Source organism: Taudactylus pleione, unplaced genomic scaffold, assembly GCF_031769625.1.
Source record: "Taudactylus pleione unplaced genomic scaffold, aTauple2 ptg000080l, whole genome shotgun sequence".
In the NCBI taxonomy this organism is placed as follows: Eukaryota; Metazoa; Chordata; class Amphibia; order Anura; family Myobatrachidae; genus Taudactylus; species Taudactylus pleione.
This window is the reverse complement of record NW_028284482.1, coordinates 10,263,960-10,286,754: the sequence shown is the minus strand read 5'-3', so window position 1 is coordinate 10,286,754 and position 22,795 is coordinate 10,263,960. Positions and strand designations below refer to the sequence as shown.

At 41.5% G+C, this 22,795-nt stretch overlaps 1 protein-coding gene across 1 annotated transcript in view; it reads left to right on the top strand.

The window, feature by feature from the left end:
• MEI1 (meiotic double-stranded break formation protein 1) overlaps window positions 1-22,795 on the top strand; it is a 464,883-nt gene that overhangs the window by 356,678 nt on the left and 85,410 nt on the right. The window contains exons 23-24 of the mRNA XM_088468098.1: window positions 7,356-7,466; window positions 9,533-9,705. Of these exons, the coding sequence (XP_088324224.1) occupies window positions 7,356-7,466; window positions 9,533-9,705 (284 nt within the window). The remainder of the gene's footprint in view (window positions 1-7,355; window positions 7,467-9,532; window positions 9,706-22,795) is intronic.

The window sequence follows — 22,795 nt, the reverse complement described above, 5'->3', positions numbered from 1 at the left end:
CGCGAGCGGGTCTGAATCAGGCCCCAAATCCCCAACTCCATTTGCTGAAATGCAGCCACAAACTTGTCAGAAACCTCCACCATGCTTCACTGTTGCCTGCAGACACTCATAATTGTACTACTCTCCAGCCATTCAGCGAACAAACTGCCTTCTGTTACATTAAAAAATGTAAAATTTTGACTCATCAGTCCAGAGCACCTGCTACCATTTTTCTGCACTCCAGTTCCTGTTTTTGTGCACAGTTGATTCGCTTGGCCTTGTTTCCACTCTCCGAACAGTAGATGAGTGTACCTGGGTTCCACTGGTTTCCACCAGTTCTGAGCTGATGCCACTGCTGGACATCTTCCGATTTCAAAGGGAAGTAAGCATGATGTGTCTTTCATCTGATGCTCTAAGTTTCCACTGCATCTACTGTCCTCAACGTTGCCGGTTTCTTTGTGTGTTTTCAAAAGAGCTTGAACAGTACATCTTGAAACCCCAGTCTGCTTTGAAATATTTGCCTGGGAGAGACCTTGCTGATGCAGTATAATTACCTTGTGTCTTGTTGCTGTGCTCAGTCTTGCCATCTGTGTCACTCCTGTTCGTCTGCCCCTCCCTTAAAGAAAGTAAGCTCTTTCGACCAGGGCCCTCTACCCTCTTGTGCTTCTCCCTACTGTAATTGAATTTATCTCTTACTCCCCACTAGGGCAACAAACACTCGGCTGCTTATGTGGGCGTAAAGGTCGCTAATATAGCAATGTTTATTATACATGTCCATGTCCTGCTTTGTATTGTATTGTAAGTCACTGTTACTTATTTGTTAATGTACTTTGTATGGCACTGCGGAACACTTGTGGCGCCATATAAATAAATGATAATAATAATCATAATGGTGTATGAACTGTAACATGAAACTGTCTTCCATAACCTCCCCTTTGTAGCAGAGTTTGGCTGTTCCTCACCCAGTTTTAAGCCTCCTAAACAGCTGTTTCTGTTTCAGTTAATGACTGTGTTTCAACCTACATATGAAAATCATGATCATTGTCACCTGTTTGGTATGATTGGTTAATCGGGAGGCAGTTATTAGACCGGCGGACTGAATGCTGCCAGTCTAAATACCGACGTCTAAAGCCCGACACGGGACTTAAGTTAGGCGATATACCAATGCCTATCTTAATCCCAGCACTGGAAGACAGAGAGACGCCGGAGCGATCGACCAGCACGTCTTAACTTAACAAAATCTCTGACTGTACCTAGAAAAATTTATGCTGTTTTGAAGGCAAAGGGTGGTCACATCAAATATTGATTTGATTTAGATTTCTCTTCTGTTCATTCACTTTGCATTTTGTTAATTGATAAAAATAAACTATAAACATCCGTATCTTTGAAAGCATTCTTACTTTGCAGCATTTTTCCACACCTGCCTCTAGCAAGACCCCACTGAAGATCAGAAATCTTACAAACCCCTTGCCAGAGACTCCACTGAAGAGTTTGTCAGTTACTTAAGAGATACATTAGTTAACGGTCTCCATAAAGGGATTACAACAAAAGATGAGTACCAATACCTCATGCAATCGAATCCAGTTATCCCAATCTTTTATCATTTACCAAAAATCCATAAAAATCTGAATAACCTACCGGGTCGACCCATTATAGCAGGGATTGACTCCTTGACCTCACATATCTCAGAGTACATAGATATTTTTTAAACAAATATGTTAAGGAGCTTCCGTCATATTTAAGACACTACCTGTCTTTTAAACCTAGTACAAGGCATTACCTGGAATGATGATTTTTTATGGGCCACTATAGATGTACAATCCCTATATACCTGCATTCAGCATCCTAAGGGTATTGAGTCATGTAAAAAATTCTTGGATGAAGACCCACTGTTAGATTCCCAACACAAAGATTTTATTTGCGAAATGATCTTATTTATTTTAACACATAATTATTTAAAATTTTTAGATCAATTTTATTTGCAAATATGCGGTACCGCTATGGGCACAATATTCGCACCCAGTTATGCAAATCTTTTTATGGGTAATTGGGAGACTGAATTCATTTATGGAGATAATCCCTTTAAAGAAAAAATCTTTCTATACAAACGCTATATTGATGATATTATTATTATATGGAAAGGGAAAGAGGAGGATTTTAAGGATTTTATGGATTTTATTAATATTAATGATTTTAACCTTAAGTTCACCTCAAACTTGCAAAAAGACGAAATTGAATTTCTAGACATTATTCTGAAAGGGACTGAAAATCATATCTCAACTAGAACATTTATTAAGTTGGTAGATACAAACAGCTACCTTCACTACAGTGGACACACTAAAGGCTGGAAAAACAACATTCCCTACTCACAATTTCATCGCATTAAAAGAAATTGTAGTAATAAGGAAATATGTTTGCAACAATTAGATACCTTTGCCGAGAGATTTAAAGAACGTAACTACCCTGAAACACTCATTTCCAAAGCTTTAATGAGAACAGAAGCCCTAGAAAGAGAGAACCTCCTGAGTTATACGAACAAAAAGAAGAAAGAGGACATGGTTCCCTTCATTACACAATATAGTAACGACGAGAGCAAAATTAAACGAGTCCTGAATAAACATTGGGAATTACTCAAAATGGACCCAGTCTTAGGTAACGTTTTAAAAGAAAAACCTTGTATCATTTTTAAGAAGGCAAGAAATCTAAAAGATATCCTGGCTCCTAGCATGATCAGACAAACCGACACAAAGAAAATGGACAGTCTGAAATGTGTCGGATCATATAAATGTGGTAAATGTAACATGTGCAAGTATTTACATCCAAACAGGAAATCATTCACTAATGTACAGTGTTCAAAACAATACAACATCAAAGATTTTATAAACTGCAACACCACCTGTCATTTACTTGTTGGAATGTCCATGTGGATTAAAATATGTAGGAAAAACAAAAAGGAATTTAAAGCACCGCATTCAGGAACATGTAAGGAACATCAAAAATAAAATTGAGAGTCATTCAGTATCTAAACACTTTAAAACAACTCATGACTCAAATCCAGACCTCCTGACATTCAAAGGCATTGAACACGTGAAGTTGGGCGTGAGAGGTGGAGATTTGGCTAACAAACTTTCGAAACGGGAAATGTACTGGATCTTTGAACTGAACACTATGGTACCTTCTGGCATGAATGACAGCTATGAAATAGCACCATTCCTGTAATATGTTTATATTGCTGATATTTGTTGTTACTTCCAATATTTGATGATATTTACACAATTTTTGGAAATGTTTTGGTTCTGCTAATGCGAATGTTTTAGCTTCTCCTTTTATCTTATTTTTATCTTATTAATTTCACATATTTACCTATTTTTATGATTTTACATATTTTATGTTTCTACTACCCAATTTTATCATAATAGGTATATAATTGTATTGTGATTTATGTGCTCTTTTATTATGCCGAACCATTCTCTTAATTAATTTTTTATGTATATTTATTTATACATATATTTGTATTTATATATTTTACATCTTATGTATTATTTATTCTTTATTTTTATTACTTTAAATTATTGTGAATATGTTTGATCTTACAAAATGGCTATTATTGTGAATTAACTGTCTCTATGTCTGCCTCACAGACAACTAACAAAATGGCCACCGCTTCACTCATTATGAGCTGATTAGAAACCATTAAAATGGCCGCCGCCATGTTGGTACAAGGTTTTTTCAAACCAACAAAATGGCCGCCGCCAGCTTTAAACAGCGTTTTTTCCTTACATCGCTGCAGCTGTTATTAACTATACACACCCGGCTGGACCAGTAGATTAGCCGCTGGTGTGTGTATCAAAGCACTTTCTCCTATTTTTGGCTCCATAGACAGTGCTTAAAAACGAGTTAGCACTGACATCATTCATGATGTCATTAAAGATGGCCGCCAGACACTGCGCATGCGCAGAAGTCCCATTTTTTGGCGCAATTTGGCAGGGCACACTTCTCTTTGCCTAGAGTATAAATAGCAGGCAATGCCCAGCCACTACACCACTCCTGAAGAAGTCCGTGCTGGACGAAACGCGTTGAGGCACCCTGACCCAGGCTCTCTAGATAGTGGACACTCATCCATGAGGACTGGGTACCATTTTGAAAGATAAGCATTTATTTATTTACCTTTTTCCCCATTTGCTGTATCCCCTTTTAAACTGTTTCCTGATGTTAAATAAATCTTTTGATAAAACGCACTGACGGGGACTTATTATATGTCTATCCCAAAGCCTGTGCACAGTTTCTACTCCTCCAAGGAATATTGATGAGGAAAAAGAATATTGGGAGATACTTTGGTGACATTCACTACATGCTTGTTTTACTGCAAAATATGGTACGCAGCTATTTGTAGTCCTGTCTCACTACTTCTATATAAAAACATACTACGCTATATTACTTTCTTTTTCCCGGCTTGAATGAGCCTCCCTCAAAGGTGTTCCAGTAGACGACATCCCATCTACCCACCCATATTTTGAACTATTCCATCGGAACCCAGATAAGCTTTAAAGTTCTTTCCTTTGGTACGCACATTCATTTTTGAGCACCAATTATCACTTTATCAAATATACTACACTATTAGGCGCATGTCTTTTTAATCCCCCTTTTCAGAAATCACCTAATCCGCTGGCCACAACGGAACACTAAGAAGACTGCTTTAAATGAAGGATCAGTGACTTTTATTTCATACCCTTTATTTCGTCACATTTACATCATCCCTATAGAGGGAACAAGTTTATTTGTGCGCTGTCCCTACACACAACCTCACTATATATATATATATATATATATATATATATATATATATATATTGTGGCAGTATCACCAGAGATGGCACTGGTGAGCAGCAGATTCTGTGTGGGGCAGGAGCGATCCGCCCACACAGAAGAAAAGGATTCTGGGAGATTGTGTAAGGGCTGCCCAGTGGATTCAGTCCAGGGAGGACTGAGGCAGAACAGTCAGACAGATCTCATTGTGCCAGGAAGCCATTGGGGGCCAGGAGGCCTGAGCCTAGACCTGTGAGATACAGGGCAGGCCATCAAACTCTGGGACTGAGCTATGGTACCTGCAAGGAAGCAGGCCAGACTGTGAGGCTGTGGCAGCCAGCCAACTAAAGACCAGGCCGGAGCCTGTATTAACCTGCAGGGAGCAGGGCTAAGCTGACTTTGGACTTTTATTTGCAGACTAGCTGCACTTTAATAGTGAGGGTTCGAGAAGTGAGCTACTGCCCTAAACAAGAGCTAGGTTGTTTATTGTTTTTCTGTTTCCTGATTTCACATGCTGGAAGTAAAGCACCATTTATGTTTATTTAACTGGAATGCTACTTGTGGTCTCTAATTCTGCACCTACTCTCTGCACCACTGACCCCAGTCTACCGAGCTAATTAACCCCAAGCTATCACTATATATATATATATTTATTATATACTGTATATATATATAAATATATATATTATATATATATATATATATATATATATATATATATATACATACACATATGTAACATCCCACTTCTGTGTCTCGTACCTATCAGTCACTTTCTTTTCCAACGTAGAAGTGAGGAAGTTATATCCCAATGCACAATGATTATACAAGGATAGAATAAACGTTGTTTATGTATCAGGAGGTCATCTCGTGGTTAAATGAAAACACAAAGCTAATACATTGTCACTACAACTATTTCTTACTGTATTGCAACTATAAATTAATCAAAATCTGTACTTATTACTCTGAATCTGGGTTCTTTTATAAAATCCTTAGTGGATTGAAGTATATTTTCTTTGTTTCTATGGTTGCAGTAGAATCTTTTTTATTTAGTAGATATGGACTATACTGTAGTATAGTTATGGATGCATATATTATTATATTCCACTCCTTGTCAGTTTAGCGGTAAAGTACTATATAATAGCCAGTTGCTATTCATAGACTGTTGTGTCTTAAGCTGGGTACACACTAAACTGATATATCTGCAGATCGAATGATCTGCAGATATATCCGCAGATGATGGTTGTTTGTACACACTGAACAACCATCATCTGTGTTCAGTGTGTAGGTGGGGGCGGGTCCCACTAGCCAGGGGGGCAGACCGGCCCCCTCCCCGCAGCTGCATTGCCGATGGACAGATATGTCTGCAGATATATCTGTCCATTGGATGTGCATCACAGCCAATGCGATACGTCTGTGAACGACGTCGTTCACAGACATATCGCTGGTACACACTGGCCGATGGGCACCAGATATATTGGTCAATCAGTTGATCGGCCAATATATCTGTCAGTGTGTACCCAGCTTAAGCTTGAGGATATCACTAAACCAGCTAATATCTGGGTAAAGCTTGCAAACTACTTTGTTTTACAAATTTGTAGATAATGTGGATAAGAGGGCTATTCTGCCACAGGTGACTCACTCTGACTAAACAGTTTAGTTCTCAGTCAGTCCTGAATTAGTTAATAATTAATATATTGGCATTGGCCAACTTATACTGAAGTGAGAAGATTATGTTATGTAACTAAGTCTCTGTCTCTGACGAGTTATAGATGTCCCCTGCTGGGTTTTTTTAATACAAAGGTCTGTGTAAATTTCAGTCTATCCTGCCATGGGGGACGGGTACGGGATGCCAGCGTTCGGTATCCCGGTAGTCAGAATCCATATGCCAATATCCCAGCGAGGTTACAATCCCTATGGCTCTAGGTAAGTAACCCTAACCCTCCCTCCCTGATGCCTAAATTTAACCTCCCCCCTAGTGCCTAAACCTAGACAACTCTTCCCCGCACCCTAAACCTAACCTTCTCCCCTTAGTATCTAACCCTTCCCCTAGGGCCTAACCCCTACCCCTAACCCAGCTACTTACCTTTGGGATCCTGGCAGATGGGATGCCAGCGTTAATTTTGATAAGTGTCAGGATTCCAGCTCATCGTACTTCAAGGAAGCCAGATTTTCTTTGTGGTATTCCCCAGCCTATGAGTAGCTGTTCTCCCAGGACCTCCGTGCGTCTGAGACTGCTACCCTTCCTATGTCCTCCCAGTGACTCCCAGTGTGCATGCACTGACAACTTTTACCACTGCTCCTGTCGGATCCAAAGCACTCCCTCTGGCTGCTAGTGGCCGCTTCCACTTGTTGCAACAAATGTTTATACTTTTAATTGAGGTGTACATGTTTGCGCTCCTTGGTGTTCCTTATGTTTTATGTTTATGTTTGAAGATTGTAAAATAAATTTTTCTGATGGATTAACTGTATATTGCTGTAGGTTTTATAGACATACTGTACATTTATAACAGTTGCTTAATACTAATATGCTATAATAAATTAACACTGATTTTCATTAATCACATATAGTGAGCAATATTTCTGGCAAATGCAATTCAAACGATATGAGCATTCTCCAGCCTGCACTTAACTTCCTATACTGCAGCCTTCATCAAGCTAGTACATGCTGCAAGAAGAGAGGTAAATGATGTCACTGTTATGATTTTATAGACATGTATAGACAATGTGTAGAGTACTCATATTTTAATTGCATAATGCTATGCTTGTGAGCTTGTGGACATACCTATGGAAATAACATTAATTTACAGCCCAAAATCACAGTTGTTATTTGTGTTTTGTTCTACTGAGACAAATGAGTTATAATTATTACTTTAATTACTTTTAGTCTGGGTGAACTAAAAAAGATGCATGGTGGAGAGGTATGGCGAGTGACTGAGGAGTAAAATGATGGTGCTCAGGCTTTAGTAAAAAGGTGTGTTTTTTTGGGTGCTTTTACAGCTAAGGACACTAGTAAAGTAAGCAAGGAAGTGAGAACCAGAGGAGAAGGGCACTGTGGGAGAAGTCTTGGTGGCAGGTGTGAGAGAAATTGCCCAGAGTTGCAGTAGGGGTCAGATGAGGAGTGAATACGGCAGCAGGGAGTGCGGTCAGAGGTTGCAGATGTGGGGGAATTTTGGTTTAGGGGTTTACAATTGAGGGCAAGGTGTTTGAATTGGTTTCAGAAAGGGATTGGGATCCAGGGAAGCAGAGTGCAGAGGGGGAGGTAGACGTCATATGGCAAGAGACAAAAATGAGTCGAGTAGCAGCTTTAAGGTTACTGTAGCTTAAAGCAGTGAGAGGGGAGTGAGAGGGAAGCCAGAAAAGAGGAGATTGCAGTAGTTGAGATAGGAATTGATGAATGTGTTAATGAGGTTTTTTTTTGGCATAGCGGGTGAGGAAGGACTGGATCATGGAGATGTTGTAGAGGTGAAAGTGACAAGATTAAGAAATAGCCTGAAAGTGGGGAGTGAAGGAGAGATTGTCACAGAGGCAGCGAACAAAGGTGACATGAGTCAGGGTGATGTTATCCACAGAAAGAGAGATTGTGAGGAGAAGAGGGTAAAACAATGAGTCTGGTCATGGCCATGCTGAGTTTCCAGAAGCGTTGGAAAATGCAGGAGGAGATGGCAGGGGACAGAGTGAGACAGGTCAGGGGAGAAGAGGTAGATTGAAGTATTATCAGCATATAGGTGGTATTGTAGGTCAAAGGAACTAATGAGGTTTCCAATAGAGGAGGTGTAGAAGGAGAAGATTTCAGGTCGAAGATGGGACACTTGGAGTACACCTACAGATAAAGGAAGGGAGGGGGAAGTGAGATTATAGTTGGGGCTAAAAAGTTTGGAGGTAAATCATTAAAGGACTGAATCACTGAAGTAGGAGAGGTGGAATGAGATGGCTTGAAGAGCTGGGAATGATGGGAGCATGCCTCAGGAGATGGAATGGAAGAGGTGGGAGGGAATGGGGGCTAGGGTGAGATGAAGAGAGGAGGATGCATGCAGACTTCCTGACCAATCATGGGGGGAGAAGACAGAAGAGCAGATGGTGGTCAGAAAGTTCGAGGGAGAGATTAGTGTACTCAGAGAAGTCACATCAGTGGGAAAAGATTAGGTCAAGCGAGTTACCACAGGAGTGGGAGGGGGAAGGAGGTCCATTGGATGAGGTTGAAGGAGGAGCAGTGAGAGAACAGTTTAGGAGCTGCAGCAATGGCAAGTTCATTACACAGTTAGGGAATCATCTAACCCAATTTGGAGAGAAAGGACAGTTACAATATGGACTTGCCACAAAACTCTTATTTATCAAAACTATTTTGTGGTCTACCAAAACTATTTGATGATCGGATAATAAATAAAAGTGAAATGAAATTAAAACTGGGGTGCAAAAAGGGTTTTGGTGACCCCTCCCTATCCAGCTTTGGTGAGATTGGTTTCCAAATTCTATGCTTTTTACATTTGCAAGGCCCTTGGGCATGCCCACACACAATTAATTTTAATTTATAAATATATTGCATTTTTTAGATATTTATACCACATTATTGCAAAATATATATTTTTTTTATTGCAATTTAGCTGTCTGGTCTTTTAAGAACAGACTGACACATATGGTTAATCATATTATCTAGCTTGTTTATTCACTTACTGTACTTGGCTGTTTTACTGCGATTAAAACATTTTATTGCTATCTTTCTTTTACAACTGTACTGTCTATTCCAGCCACATTAGTGCTTCTTTCTAACAACTCTCTGATTGAGCTGATAGAGCAAATACTGGAAAAATCATTGGATGGAGCTATAACCACTCCCAGTGACTTGTGTGAGTCCCTCTGCTGCTCTGCCTGGCAAATAACTTCCTCTCTGATTTGTTTCCAACAGTGCTACAATGTGCAGGTCAGCAATACAAAAAAATTCATTAATAATAATGATTAAATGATAATGTTACATATTTCTGTGTATGATTCAAAGCAAAGTATCCAACAGTGCCTAAAGTATTAGTTTATAACAGCTATTATATATGGCATTACATTATAAAATTAAACACCATCATAAACAGTTTACTTATCTGCATAGCTTGTATTTATCAAGGTCATTTTGTTACTAGTGCCAAAGTCTTAGCTACATTCAGAACATGCACCATTTTTCAGTTGATTTCTTCAGATATACTGTATGTCACCAGCACCATATTTCCAAAGGAATCAACTGTAACATGATATAGGCAGCCGCCAGGTGAAACATTGACATGGGTGCAGAGAGGACGGTGCATTTACCCATGACTCTTGGTACCGTTCCTCTTATGCTGGAGGTTTATGCTTTAGAAAAAAGTTTATCGTACTCTACTAATTTTTTCTGCTCTTTGTATTTATTTCACTTTTTACATACATGTAATAATTAGAGATGAGCGGGTTCGGATTTACTTGGTTTTACTCGGATCTCAAAACGGCTTTTTATTGGCTATCGGCTATCACGTGTTTTGGATAGCCAATAAAATAAATCCGAACTAATCCGAACTTGCGGTAAAATGGCGATAAGAACCGAGTAAATCCGAGCCCGCACATCTCTAGTAATAATGTGCTTTTTAATATATGTATTTCATATGAATAAAGTTTATGTGATCTTTTAAGCAATTCTTTGAAATATTTAAATTTTGCCATAAGATTTTTTTGAATACATTGTTGTTTTTAGTGATTTACATATGAATGGTTATGCTGCATCTCTTATGTTCCAGTAGAAACCATACCTGTATATAAGGAATTGTTAATGATACAGTTCTATTGCAATCACAATTTCTGAAGGCTAAAGAAAGAGAAAAGCTAATCTGAAAAGTTAACATGCTGCACTTACATAATGGATGAGTGCAATGCGCTTGTGGTGTAAAAGCAGCTCAGTATTATTGATAGTATATAAAAATGAGAATGAGCGCTATATGGATAAATTAGGCATAATAAACGTGTAACATAAAATAAACATAAATGATATTGATGTTTATAGTCTTTTGACTAATGTGGGAGGAAAGTCAGGACCCGGTCCGGGTGATGGTCCGCCTATGCCCGTACTACCTGTCCCTACCTTACCGCCGATCTTCTTAGGGGTTACCTCCGTCGGGACTTCCCTCTGCTTCTTTGGCGGGGACTTGTTGCGGGCAGTCGGCTGTGCCGCGGCGCTGGTTGATGACGTCTAGCGCCCGGTGCCGGATGTAATACTCGAGTCCTGTTAGGCGTTTGTCAGAATTGAATGTACTGCTTCCTCTTTCCTCCTTGCTTCTACGCGTTTCAGACCATCTAGGTCCTTTCTCAAGAATGGGAGAGACCTCTCCCACAGCTCTTTAAATAGGTAAAACTTTATTGGTAATTAGTTTAAAAACCGGATGTGCCTCAGGTTTTGGCGTCAAGCACATGTTCCTGGGCCAAATAAACAAATAAAAAAAAAATTTTGAAATTTTTTTTTTTTTTTTAAATTGTTTAGAAATGTTAAAACCGTTTATTATGCTTAAATTATGTGTGACTGTATGTGTTATAAAAAGGATTTGAGTTCTATATCTATGTTTAAACCATTCGGTTCCAATGTGTTTAAAAGAAAAATCCATTTTGTTTCTGTTCTCTTCAAGAGGTTTACCACATCTTCTCCTCTCCAATGGGGTAATATCTTCTGTATTCCCATAAATTTTATCCCTTTGGGGTCTTTGTTGTGATGGTTGAACAAAGAAGATCACGGACCAATTTCTTTTATCACCCAATTTAATGGAAACCATGCAATAATAGAAAACATTCTCCAGAAGCACTGGAACATACTATCTTTGGATAATGATATTAAAACAATAATAACAAAGAAACCACGTATAATATACAAAAAAGCGAAAAATTTAAAACAGCATTTGACACAGAGCTTCTTACCGAAATCTGAAACATCAATAAATATAGGGCAAAAAGGTTTCCACTTCTGTACAAAATGCATGGGTTGTAAGAACCAAAATTCAAGTACGAAACCAACACAGATATTTACATCCTCAATTACCAAAAAAGAGTACAAAATAAAAGAAATGATATCATGCGAGAGTGAAGGAGTTATATATTTACTCCAATGCCCCTGTGGGATCCAGTACGTAGGACAAACAAAACGTAAACTGAAAATAAGGATATCAGAACATATCTACAATATAAGAAGGGGCCTTACCACCCACAGTCTATCGGCTCACTTTCTCAACCATCACAACAAAGACCCCAAAGGGCTACAATTTATGGGAATACAGAAGATATTACCCCATTGGAGAGGAGAAGATGTGGTAAACCTCTTGAAGAGAACAGAAACAAAATGGATTTTTCTTTTAAACACATTGGAACCGAATGGTTTAAACATAGATATAGAACTCAAATCCTTTTTATAACACATACAGTCACACATAATTTAAGCATAATAAACGGTTTTAACATTTCTAAACAATTTGAAAAAAAAAAAAAAAAAAATTTAAAAAAAAATTTATTTGTTTATTTGCCCCAGGAACATGTGCTTGACGCCAAAACCTGAGGCACATCCGGTTTTTAAACTAATTACCAATAAAGTTTTACCTATTTAAAGAGCTGTGGGAGAGGTCTCTCCCATTCTTGAGAAAGGACCTAGATGGTCTGAAACGCGTAGAAGCAAGGAGGAAAGAGGAAGCAATACATTCAATTCTGACAAACGCCTAACAGGACTCGAGTATTACATCCGGCACCGGGCGCTAGACGTCATCAACCAGCGCTGCGGCACAGCCGACTGCCCGCAACAAGTCCCTGCCAAAGAAGCAGAGGGAAGTCCCTGACGGAGGTAACCCCTAAGAAGATCGGCGGTACGGTAGGGACAGGAAGTACGGGCATAGGTGGACCATCACCCGGACCGGGTCCTGACTTTCCTCCCACATTAGTCAAAAGACTATAAACATCAATATCATTTGTTTATTTTATGTTACACGTTTATTATGCCTAATTTATCCATATAGCGCTCATTCTCATTTTTATATGCTGCACTTACAATCCATGAATGAGAGTTTGATGGGATGTAGTCAGCATGTTGACATTCATGGGTAAACTAAGAATTGTGTCGGTCCAAGTTTTAAACATGCTTGACATCGCATGGACACGAGTGAGTTTGTTTAAAACAAACTCACAAATTTACTAAAAATTGTGTGTGGCTGAATTGTGTTTTCCGATGGTGTATTCACTTGTAATTGCAAGTGTGTGTATTCAGTCGTTTTTGGACTGAACACCGTAGAAGTACCTGTTAGCAGCGTGTTTAACAGAAGCATGCACAGATCAGTTTGATCCATACATGCTTCTAAGTGTAAATCAGGCTTTAACCACTTAACTGACAATTTTTTTTTCCAAAAACCGCTCCGAAATTGTCGGGTTTTTTATGATTGAATTAGGTCAAGAACATCTTTTTAAAACTATTCCAATGCAATTTGTTTTAAACACCATATACCATAAAAATAACATTTTTATGGTATACTGTAGTTCTGGTCATTGACAGCTGTACCATCAATGGCCGATTGGTTCAACCATCGATAGAAACAATCGATTGTTTGACATTGGCTGGGGGGCTCCACACACACTATATATATATATATATGGTATATATCTGCGCCTGGAGATGCTACTATTGGTCCTCCCACCACCACTCACTCCATACAAGCCAGTCACTTCCTACAAATAAGATGACTTCGGGGGATGATGTGGAGGCATATCTCACTGCATTTGAGAGAACAGCCGAAAGGGAGAATTGGCCCAAGGAGCAATGGGCAAGTCTGGTGGCACCTTTCATGTATGGGGAGGCATAAAAGACCTATTACGATTTATGCCTGGCCGATGCTAAGGACTATGTGAAATTAAAACGGGAGATTCTTACTCGCTTGGGAGTCACCACCTTTGTTCATGCCCAACGAGTCCACCACTGGGAGTTCCAAATGGACAGACCTCCACGCTCACAGATGCACGACCTCGTCCATCTATCCACCAAGTGGCTACAGCCCGAGATGCTGACAGGACCACAAATCGTTGAACGAGTCGTGATGGACCGGTATCTGCGATCCCTACCTGCATCCCTGCGCAAGTGGGTGAGCCATGCCAACCCTAAGTCCGCAGACCAGTTAGTCGAACTGGTGGAGAGGTACGTGGCGGCTGAGGAGCTGATGAGTCTGTCCCACCGAGCCCCGATGGCGCATCGGTGAACTCCCATCAACAATGGTAAGACTGTTCCTGGGGAGAAAGGTGCTGGGTGGTGGAATGTGCCTAAGACTGAGGGTGGGGAACCTGAAGACAGGCCTGACAGGCCAGGAAGGTTCCTACCCCAAAAAAGACTAGACATTAATGTGACTCAATGTTTCCGATGTGGTGGCTTCGGCCATATAGCAGCTAATTGATCACTTACCTCTGAGCCCATGCAATGTGATACTGCTTATGTCAATCGCAGAGTGTCTTTCTTTGCACAGCCAGCCTGCACTGCTGACCTGCAGGCTGAGACAGATAAACACATGTGTGTACTCACCGTGGAAGGCAACCGAGTAGAGGCTGTTAGATTCTGGTAGCCTGGTTACACTTTCGAGAACTGAGCTGGTGAACCCTTTGAAGCATGAGGGAAAAACTGTTGGTGTGACATGCATACATGGGGATACTCGGTATTATATTACTGCCGAAGTGAACATCGAGACGCCATGTGGTTCCGCGGTAGTCTCTGTGTGTTTGGTACCGGGCTTAATGTATGATGTGATATTGGGAAGAGACTTTGCTCACTTTTGGAAGTTGTGGGAAAGCCGGTTTTGCACAGGGGTAAATCACCCTGCCTTGTCTGAAAGGGTGACTGATGTAGTGGCAGAGTCAGAGATGTTCCCATTTTCTAGTATGATTGGAGAACTAGAGAATGCGGAGCGTGATGGTGGCTCGCCAAGTGTTGTAGAGTCTGTTGATCATCTGCTGGATTTAGAGGTCAGAAGAGTGGTGTCGAAGCTGGATTATTGGCTGAGACAAGATCAGTTTAAAATTAAATCGCAGCGACGCCGTCTTGCGACTGGCCGCAAGACGCCATCTTGGAAATGAGATCACAAGACGCCATTTTGTGAATGGCCACCCAAGCGCCATTTTAGATAAACTCACACTTTAGTACATGTGGCGATATTACTATTAGCATCATGAGATTGCATCTTTCACCATTTCTCATACACACATTAATACGCACAATTGCGCTGTTAACTAGTCGCATATTAGCGAATGCCTAGGTGATGCACACGCATCTGCCCCAAGTTAACTAGCGTCTTTACATCAAACCCCACATACTCACACATTACATATTCACATACAAGGTTCCATAAGCTTTAAGGCAGCGGTTTTCAACCGGTGTGCCGCGGCACACTAGTGTGCCGTGGCCGGTTGTGAAGTGTGCCGCGGGGCTGTCAGAGCCACCGGGCACATTTTACTGTACTTCAGCATCCCGGGCGGCTGAGCTCCTCTGAGAGATGTGGCGGCGTGACATCACAGGTCACGCACGCCGCGTTGTCCACTGCCCTCCAGCCCGCTCTGCCAGCCAACGCCCTGCGCCAATCAGCCAGCCCGCGCTCTGTCCAGGCAGGCTCTGCAGCCTGCCTGGAAGCCCGCCCGCACGCGATCCTGCTGCAGTGTGAGTGACAAGGGGGGAAGAAATGTGGGTTTTGTGGGGACCAGACATTTTTTTCTTCTTCGTGGATACCAGCCATGTCATTTTTTTTAGTGAGAACCAGCCATATGTTATCCAGCCATATATTTGCCTATTTAGTGGGGAACAATGTGTTTTGTTTTTTGTTTCTGTGGGGCCAGCCATAGGTTTCTTTTTCTGTGGGGAGCAATTCTGTGGGGCGCAATGTGGTATGGTTGTTTTTTTTGTGGGGAGCAATGTGGTTTTTTTTTTCTGTTAGGCCAGCCAATGGGATTGTTTTATTCTTGTGGGGGCCAATGTAGTGTTTTTTATTCTTGTGGGGGCCAATGTAGTGTATTTTGTTCCTGTGGGAACTAATGTAGTGTGTTTTTTCATAGTCCGCGCACACCGCATCGCCGGATAGTGTGCCTTGGCAATTTTAAAATCTTGTGTAGTGTGCCGCGAGTTAAAAAAGGTTGAAAATCACTGCTTTAAGGTATAAGTTTCAAGTATGCACATTTATTATAATTGCTATGAAATAAAGATTATTTTGTAACCAAGGATTTATACGTGAAAAGTAAGCCATGTTTGGTATTGTACTGATGCGTACTCTCTCAACAGTATTCAGGTAACATCGATGTAGAGATCGCAACAGGCATTCTCAACTTATAGACCGCAGAGACTTCAAGCAACAAAATGTACATTATATGACCAACTGTTAGGATTTGCATGAGGGCAGGAAACCAGAGACCACCAGTTGTTAGAGGCTGGACTGTGTCTATTTGAACCAACTTGTTAGATGCCTTGTAACATATGCCCTCTCCTTTAGGACCAATGGTATTAGCAACAAACTTCTCTATTGTGTTGTCTATTTCTGGGAGGTATAAATATGTGTGCTCTGACCCTGGGTTTCTAGTCTTCGTGCTGAATGCTGATTGACGAGGGGTTTCTTGCTGATGCCTACGTCTGGTCCAGAGCGCTGCGTATGTATACTGTACTTGGGTCTGTATAATTTTTTTGCGTTAAATTGTACTTGGATCATAGCGTGTAACTGACTGTACTTTTACTTGAATAATACTTTGTGCTTTGGAACCACAGGTTCTAGGTCTGGAGTCTTTATTTACTGTATGACTGCGTACGCAAAATTAGCGTCATCCTTAGAGGTTTATAGGCAGGATATTAGAAGGTATAGGCAGGACATTAGAAGGTATAGGCAGGAGTGTATAGAGGTTCAAATATAGTTTCCTTAGTTGGGGGCTCGTAGTGAAGTCACTTACCTACTCACACGGCACATACGGTTATCGATATCTCACCAAAGGGTGGAGTGGCCACATGGAGGGTTTACCTGCAACCGCTCAGTGCTGAGAGATCGCTACCCGTTTCGTGTGAGCCAAGGACGCTGACTAGAATCCAGGGACAAGAGAGGAAAAAGTTTGTTTTCCTTTGTTGATAGAACCTAACGTTTAAAGGGGTGCCGCAGTATTGAACATGCAGCTGAGTCGCAGTTTTGCGCACAGTAAAGACGCACTTTTGTGTACGCAGCTAAAGGTTGTTATACGGTTGTGTGGTAGTCGCATTATTGTGTATGCGACTGGTTGCACAATAACGTATACATATTTCCGGTTGTGCTGCCACGTGTTTAAACAAAGCCATTGAGGTTTACATTCTTTTCAATTGTTGCCAATAATTGGGTTAACGTGTAGTTTTCTGCGCAGGAAAAGTGTGTGTGATTGTGAGTATTTGTTTAGGGTGTAACACGGGACCTAAAGGTTAAGGGTATTGTATGACCCTTAAGTACTAGGCACATAGTAGCTCGGTAAGTAGCTTACTGTTCTATACACATCAGCAGGTGTACATGTTGTCTTTGTTGTAGGGACTGGCTCTCAGTGTGATTGCAGTGTTCAATAATTAGGTTGGGTTATTTGAGCATTGTAGTTGAGCCACACTAGGAAACTTGTGATTGTGAGCTGAAAGATAATAGGTGAGCGGGGGAATCTAGAAAATTCTTCCGTAGGTGAGCGGGGGCATCTAGAAATTTCTTCCGTAGGTGAGCGGGGGCATCTAGAAATTTCTTCCGTAGGTGAGCGGGGTCATCTAGAAATTTCTTCTGTAGGTGAGCGGGGGCATCTGGAAATTTCTTCTGTAGGTAAGTGAGTGTATCTAGACTGTCTTTCACCAATTTAAATGTTTATTGAAAAACTTAGGGTTCTCCCAGGATGAGGGCCAAGCGATCGGTAGAGATGTTAAATGATTTGCTGCTGTTGGAAGCGCCACTTGGGTCGGCGCGGAAAGTACGGTGCCAATGCAACCAGGTATTGTGATTTATGGTTTTATATGACGAGGAAGAGTGTTAAACCGTTTTCTAGAATTGGTAGTTTTGATAAAGATGTATTGAATAATGTCCGAGACCACATCAGTCTGATGCGCTCTCGAGGTAAAAAGGTAAAATATTATGAATGTTTAAAGTTGTGGCAGCATGAAGGGGATGCGTGGCTTAAAAATACGCAAGCGACGCAAACTAGCGTTGTGAGCGCATTGCCAGAGAATGCATCCGCGACAATTGCAATATGAGCGAGCCGCAAAATGGCGCGCACGTGTGGCAAGGTAGCATTGTAGAAGGTATTGCCAGCAGTTCACGCACACCACCTCCACCTTATGTGGATGGAGGTGCAAGTACAGTTATCAAAAATACCCATAAAAATGTAACAAGCAATTTGTACCCTCTCCTAAGCAACCATAAAGAAAATGTTCATGATGTGGATGATGAGCCTATTGTAATGTCTGCCATTTCCCATGCTGTACACATGTTAGGATGCTGCACCACAACAATCACAAGTGGTGCCATCATCTCCATCAGTAACAGTAAGGGAAGTGCTAGCCCCCTCTGCACCCGTAGAGGAAGTTGTTAATATCATACGTAGCAGCAGCAGACTAAACCCCAGCCAGGTAACAAGGTAAAAGGTAGCAGCGCTGCCGGTCTGCATCCCATTCGGACTATAACTGTTCCGAATGGAAATGCAGATGCGAACGGTGTAGTGCCCACGAGGGAAGTGGTAATGCATTGTCCTTGGACAAGAGCAGAACTAAATTCCATCATAAATGATTTCCCCGATCCCAAAAAGGAACTAGCCAAATGTCAAAGATTTTTGAGGAATTTGGATAGTTCTCATGAGCCAACTAATAAAGATTGGCGTGTGGTGTTAAGGGCCTGCCTACCACACAATACCGACATGACAAAATTTATCACGGATTGTGTATTGGATGGTGACGTTCCCTTAACAGACCAAGTAAACCAAGATAATATTTCCCGCATCATAACTCAATTGGGTATATATTTTCCAGTAGTAGTTAACTGGAACAAAATTTTCACCATAAAGCAAAAGGAGAGTGAATCTGCAGAAGATTATTGCGACCGGACTCTGCAGACTATCACCCAGTACACTGGGTTAGAAGATATTAAAGATAGCACTCACCACAGGGGAATGATTGTTACCATACTCATGGATGGCCTTAAAGAAGACTTAAAGACCCGGGTTCAAACCTCACAGCCTGGCTGGAGGGGAGTCACAATAGATACCCTCATAGAATCTGTCATAGAACATGATAAAGACATCTCAAAGAAAAGAGAGACCCAGAGCGAAAAACTAATGGCTGTCAGTATCCAAGCTCTGGAAGGAATGACTGTAACATCACAGCCACTAGACACACCTGCACCTATACACACACTTGCACCTAAACAGTTACACGTCCTCACCAATCCCACACCACAGCAAACACATCCTTACCCCACATATCATACACAACCACAGGTCCCATGCTACCCACAAACTTCATACCTCCCACCATACCCTTATCCTCCATATTCCTACCCATACCCACCATCTTTCCCTCTTGCTCAACTCCCACAACAATCCTTTCATCCACCCCGTTCAAAAAGATGTTTTAACTGTCACCAAGTGGGACACATAAGTAAGTACTGCAAAGTGAAGAACACCACACATGAACACAGGTTTCCCATGGGTTCATAGGCAACCCCAGTATCTTTTCCCAGGCCTTATATGACTGTTTACAATCTTTTCAACCTGCCAATGGATCTGTTCTAATGTAAAATGTGGACGATTTATTGTTGTATTTAGGTCATGTTTAAATGATATTAAACTGTTGTGCTTTATCTCTCACACACAGGACACAAGGTTGCTAAGGATAAACGGCAGCCATGCCAGGCTAAGGTCAAATACTCGGAATACTATCCAACCCAGGGGCCCAGGCATTATTTAGAGCAGTAGCTATTAATAACAAGATTTAATTGCAGGAACCTGTATGCAGATACTATGGCCCTGATTCAGAGCCGGACGCTCTGACCAGAGCGCTCGCTCTGAATCAGGGCCCACCTCCATTAATATGGAGCGTCCTCCTGGACGCTCGTATAGCTGTGGGTCACCACCCACAGCATATACGAGCGTGCAGGATGATGGTCGCGATGGTCTTGACCATCGCGACCATCGAAACTGCGAGCAAAAGCCTGCGGTTGGGTTTTTCAACCGCAAGGCCAGGAGTGATTTTGGCTCTATCAGAGAAAAAATCACTCCCACTGACATCACTAGTGATGTCAGTGGGGCCGGCTTCAGACGGTAGGCGTTCCCTTGGGAACGCCTACGTCTGGCAGGCACGCCCACCAAAGGGGGCGTGCTGTCAGTCACCATCGACAGCACTCCCCCTTTGATGAGACACTCCGAGCGAAGGAAACTCCTTCGCTCGTCGGGTCTCGCGCATGCGCACGATGGAGCTCCCTCCGTCGTGCGCATGCACAGTGGGGACCATCGACCCACTTGCGTGCGGACAGCCGCTCGCGAGTGGGTCTGAATGAGGGCCTATATCCCTAGAATTATTAAAAGTGATAGGGGGACTCATTTTACAGGTGACATTTCCCAGAACATGTGTAAGGTGATGGGTAATAAAACCAAGATCATTCCACACTGTCATTTCTTTTATCTGTCCCCCCTTTGAGATACTGTTTAAACAGACAGCCTCATGTGAAAAAAAAAACCCGATAATGAGGTTATTGTGCAGGGTCCCACAAAGATGAATAAGAATAACAGAAATTGAAAGTGTTATTAACTAACATGTCTAATGCAAACTGTCATGATGTCAAACGTGGGGAATTTGTTATGGACCGAATTTTTTTAGCTCAGGTTGTTTGACTGATCGGTGGAAAGGTCCGTATCTGACGATTGTTGACAAAGTACCACATCCTCAGAGGGTGGCCGGGGAAGATACGTGGGTCCATTCCACTCACTATAGGGAGGTTAACCAACCAGTGGAGATACAAGGCGGAGACAAGGCCGATAACGTGGACCTGTCGATTGCGAGCTTGTGCCGGAAGGATTAAAAAGGTGACTGTGAGATACCTGAGCTAAAGAAATGTGTAGATCAGTGCTTCCAGCAATGGAGTGGTCTGCTGTGGTCATCCTAGTTCTTTCTTCCAGAGTTTCTGTCGTGATTATCTGTTCAGGGATACCCAGTTTCTGTGATGGAGGACCGATAGAGGAGATGGGAGCTGATGGCAGTGCTGATGGAGTGGAGTCAGGAGGAGTGCTATGATAATCAGGGGAGTGTCTGACCAATCGTAGTACTGTTATTGTTAAGAGAGCTGTTATTCCGGATACTCGGGGACGGTGTGACAGTTTGCCGTCTGAAGATTCCTGTATTTGTGAGCTTTGTGGGTCCCTAGTTGATGAGAACTGTATCCAACGGTGCCAACCTAAATATAACCCGTACTGGGGTGGGTATCCTTTAGAGGATTATCATAGCACGGTAGGTAAAGTGTTAAATCAAACTGATTGCTGGGCGTGTTCACATGTGCCACAGGGACAGCATAATGTAGGGTTGGTGCCATTTCCGCTGAATATCATGGAAATTTTAGAATTACAAAAAGGGAAAACATTGGATGGATATTCCTCTCATCCAAACCACCTCATTTCAAACTCTATCAATTCCAAGTAGATAGATCACTTTTGTGTTTAAACATAACCAACCCCAATAAACCCGGGAGTTGGGAAGTGACAGGTAATAATCAGACGATGACCTCACAAAGAGCTGATAATGAGTCCATAAACCATGATGTTACGCTCAATTAAACTTAGTGGGAAACATTTTAGGTACCGGTATGCATTGAGTTCCACCAAAGAAATTATTGGTAAGGTGCCAGATGGTTATTGTGATAAAATAATACAACCAGAGACTTGCATGTACCAGATGGAAGACCCAGAAATAGGATTGTTTGCAAGGGAAATGTGCTTAATGATAATGATGCATACCATTCCTTATGTTCTCCCTGATAATGTATATTTTATATGTGGAAGAAAAGCGTATAAGTGGCTCTCCCTGAGTTCCAAAGGTTTGTGTTACCTGGGAAGAGTAGTCTCAGAAGTTATGACCCTCACACATGTTGAAATGCTTGGTATACATAAAAACACACCATCACCATATTTTCACACACAATATGAACACACAGGCAAACGAAATATGATACCTGGTGACGTGCATAAAGCCACTCAGATAATTAGTGAGACAACTGGCTTTCAAGTTTTAGTCGCACTGGATCCCACCAGGATTGCTCGGGGTACATAAAATTTTAGATATATTCAGGAACTTGCTAAATTGATAGATAATATCACCGAGATGTACGATGACACATTCAGGTATACAGGGAGAGAATTGCAAGCATACAAGAAAGAACTGGTGCAACACAGGCTAGTGTTGAATTATTTAACTGCTGTTACTGGAGGGTATTGCGTAACATTGGCCACCCAATTTGGAGTAAAATGTTGCACCTATGTCACCAATGATACCAGCAACCCCAAGGAGGTGATACATCGGAAGATGGATGAAATTCTGCAGCTAAAATGGGAATTTCGTAAGAACCATAATGCTTCAGTGGCTGAAGTAGGGGAGAAGATAGAAGGATGGGTTTCATGGCTGAACCCAGTGAAATGGTTCTCAAGTCTAGGGGAAAGGGTCCAGGAAGTGATCGCCAGCATAGGCAAATTCTTAATCTTTATACTGATTGTCATCGTAATAATTGGCATATGTGTCCGGTGTGTTCCTATTGTGTTGAAGTGTGGAAAATGTAAAAATAGAGTAAAACGAAAGAACGAAATTGTGATGGTGGTCAGTATGAATACTGAGGTAAATACAGAACTGCATTACAACCCTGAACTAGGAAATACCATCATTTAATGTATTATATTTAGACCTGCATAGAATGTATTATTGAAATGTTATTTTTAAAACACCTCAGATAATGTAAAGTCTCAAATTACCCTTCAAGACTGCCTTTATAGGA